Below are 7116 nucleotides of genomic sequence, written 5' to 3'. Positions count from 1 at the left end.
CATGTTCATTAATTAAATATATGTGGCCCTAAAATAGAAGAGCGAGTCTCTTGAGGATTTACTTTGTGAAACCCAAAGATAAAGGTGCTTTTAAACTCAAATTGCAACTCAAGAAAGACTCTATTCACAGCTAATCATCTCAATACAGCATGATGAAACCTGAAAGCCAATGGAAAAAGGCTGTTAAAATTACTAAGAATCCAACCATATTTTATTGCTGGAAAAAGCTCATGTAAAATTGCTGAATGGAAGATAAAGTCCATACAAAATGTAGGAAAGGCCAGTTGAGTGAAAATATCTTAATTTTTTCAAAAGACAGGCTGTGGTGCTGACAACCTAAACACAAGTTGTCAGTCATCCTCATTAAGTGCTCTTTGGAAAGCCAAAGTGAGCCCATTGGGATGAACAAAGCATTAATTTCACAGAGGAAAGGATAGTGGAATTAATATATAGATGGTCATAGAAAAGGATAAAATGGTGAACAGTAAAATTCTGGGATGATAAGGCAGAGAGATCAACATTTTTGCTTTTTTTCCTCAGTCCTACTTCACAAAATATTGACGTTTTCTCTTAATCATCTTCTTCCTGTAATTGTCCTTCCCAATTTCAAAGGACCCATAATTCCAAGTCTCTTCTAGAATTCAGTTAAGAAAATACCATTTACACATCCTAACAATGAAGGCGACTTGAATTACTTGAATTTTGTGCTTCAAAAACACAGTCTACAAGAAAAACACGAAGAGTCCTCTCAAAGAGCTTCCACCAGGTCTAATTTACCTTATGAACACTGGCAGCTGGAGTCCTTTGGCTGGCTCCATCTCCTGCTTTTGAAGACATCAGTGAGATACCACACCCCCTTCCAGCCCCAAGCCTTCCCATTCCCAGACTGGAGTAATGTGGCTCCAGCTGGATTTTGCACTGCTAACTGATACTCCCAGACACAGGTTGTGGTCTGCAGCACAGACTCTCAGTCTGATCCTTGATGGGGGATGTTTTCACCAAAATGTGGGTCTTTACGTTACTTCTCAATGTAATGCGTTTTACTATTAATTCTGTGGTTTTAAAGTTAGAAAACTCTGATGAAAAGTACTGAAAAGTCTTAAGTCAGATAAATCTAGATTCCTCTCCTTTTATTCATTTGTCCATCTACCACAAATCACAGTATTCTTATATTTTCCTTTTCATGTTTTCTTTTCCGTTCTCTAAGCAAGAAAATGCCAAGTAAATCTGCCATTTCTCTGTCCATTTTCATCTAATTAGTAACATCATCAGGAGAAAACATCTCCACCTGAGCTGGCAAAGACAGTTCAGCCCTCCACCAGCAGCAAGACAGGTCAGAGACAAATAGCTGACACGAGATGTGTTTGGAGGCTCCTGTGCACCGCAGTGAGCGGTGCAGGCTGTTTTCCTTTCCACATATTTATGACTCATAATACGTCCCAGATCTTGAAACAGGACCGTGTGGTTCTGATGATGAACCAGGGGAGTTATGCAGCTCACTCCCTCACAACTGGTAACTCTGGATGATTGCTCGACTTGGAACCCTTTAGCTGATCCTCATCATGAAAGAATTATAAAAAAAAGGGCAGGAATGGATCGTATGTTTAAGTGTCAGAAACATCTCCACGCCTTTCAGAAACAGGGAAACAAGGAAACCAGTAAAATATACATTTGTCTACCATAAAGTGTCAAAAGTTAGAGGAACGCACTACCACTCGATAAATTGTAAACTGTGCTAAAGTTATGACATGTATTTTGTGTATTTTTTGCATATTATTCCCCTTCAGCAAAACTTTTTGATAATTTCAAAATGCTTAACTGGCATAACACAGCCCTCAATATGTTTGGTGTTACATTTAAAAGCTTTCATTTGTTAAAGTTTTCATGTATTATTAAAATCACTGCTTGGATGTGGTACAGTTTGTATTAAAGGATAATATTCAAACTAAACATACAGCTTTTTAACAGATGTTTAATTACAGCAGCTCCTCAAATGCTGAAATCACTTGTGGAACTCATGTTATTTCAGATGAAACTACTTACATACCAATAAGGGCTACTCTGGCCCATTTTCTTTTCACTTTTGAGGGGCATGATGAAGTTGGGAGCACTTTGAGCCAGAAAGAGCTGGTTCCTAATTGCCAGTTTTGGGACAACCTCTAAACCAAACAAGTAACACATAAACCCTCCTTGAACTGTTGTCCTTTTTCTAAGTTCTTTACACTTAGCACTAATTCTAACCTCAGAACTCACCTCTTGCCTGCAGCCTTAACTTTTTCACTCTCTGCATTCTCCAAGAAGTTGTCCTAGCGTGATTTATCCCTTTGTAAGTATAAAAGAATGCAGTTATTTATTGTTCAACTGCTGCTTTATGACAGAAAGCTCTTGTTCTCACACTCCTCACTGTCTGTGTACTGGAAAGCTCCAGCTTGGAGCCGAGATGGAAATCGTGGTTAACAAACACGAAACCAGGTGCTGCTGATAAAACCCTATGGACTAAAATACAGTTTTTATTGTTTTATTAGAAATATGAAAGTAGATTTGGCACTTTTTGACATTATCTTTAGGCTCAACAATCTCATGATACTCTTCTCCATCTTCCTGAGATGTGTACTTGCTTCTTAAAGCCTGTTTTCTGATTTAAAAGTTTATGTAGTTTAAAAACCTTACAACTTAAACCCCGAAAGTGAAGATCAAGGAGTGTAAATTAGAGAGAAAAGACAAAAGGTTTCCAATAACACACACTAAAGATTTTAAATAAATATTTTAATTCTATTATTGGCATTTACAGGTAGAAAGCATACAGTATGTTACAATTTTATCAAAACGTGAAAAATATGGATGTTACATAAGTAACAAATGTAAAAAAAGTATTTTTCTTACCTTCCCTGAAAGTAAGAAAACTATTCAGCATAGGAAAATATTGATATAAAAACACAGCTTAGGTAAAAAAAAAAAAAAAAAAAAAAAAGAATTGAAGTTTTTACACAGTACAATAGGTTCATCAGATCTGCATGAAGATGTAAGGAGTTTGTGAGATTCTATTTTACCTACAACTTTAGGGAATTGGGAACAACTGATAAACTACGTTAATGAATCTACAAGTAGTTTTCCCTCATATCTGCTCCAAAATGCTAGAGTGCAGTAATTTTCTATACAATAAATAATTCTTGAAAGTTTCCATCATAGAAAATCATAGAATGCAGAAAATGCCACTCCAAGGTCACAGAGGCTAGGCAGTGCTTTAATAACAATTATGATAATACTTATTATAGTGCTTTATAATGTTGAAGCACTTCAGATGAGTTTAACTAATTAGCCCTCACAACACCCCTGTGAGGCAGGGAACCAAGCGTTTTTCCTACCTTTCCACGGTACAGATGGGAAAATGGAACCAGGGGAGAAGCACAGGCTGCAGCAGCAGCACAGCCAAGCTGAGAGGCCACGAGATGTGGGGATGGACAGGTTTGTCCCTCGCTGCTGTGAGCCAGGGGGCTGGGCTGGGCTGACAAATGACCATCAGGAATCACAGGGGGGGTAGGGAGGGACCAGGATTAAGTAAGCATCCCCAAAAACATTTCCTAGAGATTCAGAAGCTCTCACACAACTTTGTCAAAAAAACCCAAACCAAACAAACAAAACAAAACAAAAAATGAAAGAAGAGATAAAGAAACCTGAAACAAACAAATAAACAAACTGAAAAGAAAAAAAAAAACCCAAAAAACAAAAAACCCAGAAATCTCCTAAAGTGCTGACTGGCTTGAGCTGCTTCTAGCACCTCTCGTATGGAATAAGACTTACAGCAAGCACTGTTGCCAGCAATTATTCAAGCTGATTTCATCCATAAAGTCACATGTGAGCAACCCTAGGATATGGTAACTACATTTTCTGAGATACCTCACTACTGTACTTCCTTCATTCACCACCTTACTTCCACGCTCTTCTTAAGGAAAATGGAATCCTCAGTACTCTTGCATTGTAAAACACGTTAGTAGCTGGAGACGATATGCACATCCTCCACAATTGAAACAAAAAATTAGTTCATTTTCAGAACAAAGCATTATTAATTTAAGAATCACGAACCAAACAATGGTAAATAGGAAAACCCTTTCCAAAGGCTGCATGCCGAATATCTGGTTTGCAAATACAATGCATGCAGGAGAAATAAATTCATCCAAGCATAATTAAATTAAAAATGTCTTAAGTCTCTTTCAGCAGCATAATGGTTATTATTTTTAAAGTCTCCTCCAACCGGACTGGCCTGGGGATCAGATGCTGACCTTGGCTTTTCTACAACCATATAATGGTTTGAGCAGTCCCCGTGGCTTTGCACTGTGGCAATACCAGGAGACAAAGCCTATACATACTGTTCTGCTTCCCCCTCCTTGGACACAGCCTTCGCTGTACCACCTTTGCTCTCTTCACTCACTGCTGCTGCTGCTGCTGCTGCTGCTGCTGTTTTTTCAGGAAGCGATGCCAAATCTTTGAAAACATCCACGTAATGCCCAAATCCCGGGCCCCAGTTCAAGAGGTTGTCCCAGTTGAAGCTTCCCGCTTGCTGCCCCAGCTTGCCGGGCAGGGAGCTCTCCCCGGCCGCGGTGCCAGCCGCCTGCGCCCCCACGGGCCCGCCCTCGCCGCGCCGCCCCGGGTACCGCCGGGGCTTCAGCCTGGAGCCGTAGTTGTCCTCGTCATCCGCGTCCGACTCGTTCACCTGCGATAACTTGGGCATCCTGGAGGTGTAGGCCACGGGCTTATCCCGGTCGTACTCCATCTCGGAGCAGGTGAAGGACTCGTGCGAGTCGCTGTCGGAGGAGGACTCGGGCGCGGGAATGCCGTCGGCCGGGTTCCTCGTCCGGGACAGGGGCCTCCTGCAGTCCTCCTCCGACGAGGAGCGGCCGTGGTCTGCGCTGCAGATGCTGGGGTTCCTGGGGCGAGGGGTGTTCAGTCTCTCCACCTCTTCGATGGACAGCCCCACCGGAGGAGACGTCTCCAGCGGGATCTGCCCGATGGGCTGCTTCAGGCGGCTTCCCGGGCGGGAGCTGTGGCTCGCCATGGTCTGTGGGCTCTTGCTTCTTCTCCCCAGCCGGGCGGCGTAGTTAAAGATGCCGGGCTGGCAGACATCGCCGTGCATCTCCAGCGGGCTGCCTTCCCTGATGGCGAGGTGCAGCTCCCTGGCCGGGCTGTGCCTGTAGAACGTCGAGGATTTGGAGAAGGGTGCGGGGCTGTGCCGGGACAGGGGGTTGGGAGTGGGGCACGCCGAGTGGCTCAGGGACGCCGTCCTCAAGGCCTGCCCGTAGGCGGGCTGGTAGGTGAGGCTGCTGGCTCCCAGGGGCATGGGCGACTGCCGCGCGAAGCCCAGCGGGCTGTGCCTCTGGATGGAGAACTTGGGAGTGTGGCTCCGGAACTGCTTGTAGTGCTGGATGATGTCGGCGTCGGAGGGGGCGATGCTGCTGGCGTTGTCGATGTCGTAGTGCTCGATCTCGGGCTCGGGGGATGCCAGCGGGGCGCTGGGGATCGTCTCCGTGGCGTGTGGGATGTCCGTCTCGTCGTAGATGAGGTACGGGTTTTCCCTTTCGATGATGTCGGGTTTCGGGTTCCCTTCGGGCTGCTTCCTGACGGTCATGTCATCGCCGTAGGGCGGGATGTTGTCAGGGTCATCGAACGCCACGTTCTCGCTCCCTTTTTTCTTCTTCTGCTTCGTCTTCTTCTCCGCTTTCGGCCCCTTGGACTTCTTCCCTCGGCACTGGTTGCAGAGGATGAGGCTGAGGACCAGCAGCGCCAGGACCGTGGCGCAGCTGCCCACGATGGCCGGCACGGCCCAGAGCGGCAGGGCCAGCTCGGTGGGCTGCGGGGATGGCAGGCACGCGTGGCCGCCGCCGGGGCCCGCCCTGCACTCGTGCCCGGGGGCACACAGCACCCCCAGGCAGGCCACCACGGTCTCACACGTCCGTCCCGCGTAGGCCTCGGGGCAGCTGCAGGTGAAGCCGGCCTGGGGCCCCGGCTCGCAGCTGCCCCCGTTGCGGCAGGGGCCGGAGGCGCAGGCCCCCGGCGGCACGCACTGGTAGGCGAACCAGCGGTTGATGCACATCAGCTCGCCCCAGCAGGGATTGCTGGCGCACACGTCCGGGCCGCGGCAGCCGATCTTCACCGAGGGCTCTGTTCTGGAGAGCGTGGCGAGGCTGTGCTTGCCGGCGAAGGGAAGGCTCTCCCCGCCGTACTTGATGTAGGAAATGCAGCCGTTGAAGCCTGAGAAAGGGAAGAAAAGGGACAGAGGTGTCGGTGGCTGGAGGCCGAGTACGCCCTGTCAACAGCGCGCTGCGGGCTCCACTGTTCACTAAATAAGCCGTGGTTACCATAGGGAAACATCTATTCCAACAGTGCTTAATGGCTTTAAATTGAATTTGAATAAATACGCCTTCTAATGTCTTCATTCAGTTTACTGAAATGCTTTTGTCTCCTGATTTCCCCGTATTTCTAAAACTTCTTATCGTTTCCCACAGAGGATCCTGTGGGCAGCTGGCTTGGCTGTGCTAGCACCAAACATTATTTGAGTTTGGCTACTGTGCTTCAGCTAATTCTCCTATCCCCATAATTCACGGCAATGCTTTTGTATCTCGGAATCTCGAGTGGCCTTTTCCCAAACCCCCCACACCTTGGTTGCAGCGCTACCCTACAACAAGTTTTACTGCTGTGAGAGCCCAGGGAGATGGAGTTACCCCCAGGCTTTGTGCAGTGGTTGAGGGAGGTCACAGGAAAATCCAGTCTTTTGCCTGCCTAATAATTCTCTGTGTTCCCCTGACTAAATCTGATGCCTAATGGACAAGGCTTTTCTGGAAGGGTTTTGAGCTAGTGCAACCTTACGGTGATCTCCACTTGGAGCCACGGCAAAATGGTACACAGAGGTGGATACCACTCTGTCATGAAACAGCAAATATACTTGAGTTGTATGAGATGGTATTAAAGGTTTATAATCCTCAGGGTTGAAGATTTAGGTTCAGTTGGGAGCCCAAGCAAAAGTGATCATCACTTTTGTACTCATAGTACTGATGTGATGTGATAAACAGCAATGGGCAATTTGTCTCATCTACCTGGCTTTGGAAATTCTATTGGACACAG

The 7116-nt window shown here is 46.4% G+C and overlaps 1 protein-coding gene across 1 annotated transcript in view; it reads right to left on the bottom strand.

The window, feature by feature from the left end:
• Positions 1-2748: 2748 nt before the first annotated feature.
• FAT4 (FAT atypical cadherin 4) overlaps positions 2749-7116 on the bottom strand; it is a 123293-nt gene continuing 118925 nt past the window's right edge. The window contains exon 17 of the mRNA XM_015625570.1: positions 2749-6246. Coding sequence (XP_015481056.1) covers positions 4358-6246 — 1889 coding nt within the window. The 3' untranslated portion in view covers positions 2749-4357. The remainder of the gene's footprint in view (positions 6247-7116) is intronic.

The sequence above is a fragment of the Parus major genome, chromosome 4 (genome assembly GCF_001522545.3).
Source record: "Parus major isolate Abel chromosome 4, Parus_major1.1, whole genome shotgun sequence".
Lineage (NCBI taxonomy): Eukaryota > Metazoa > Chordata > Aves > Passeriformes > Paridae > Parus > Parus major.
Note: the sequence above shows the minus strand (reverse complement) of the source record. Positions and strands in the feature narration are given on the sequence as shown.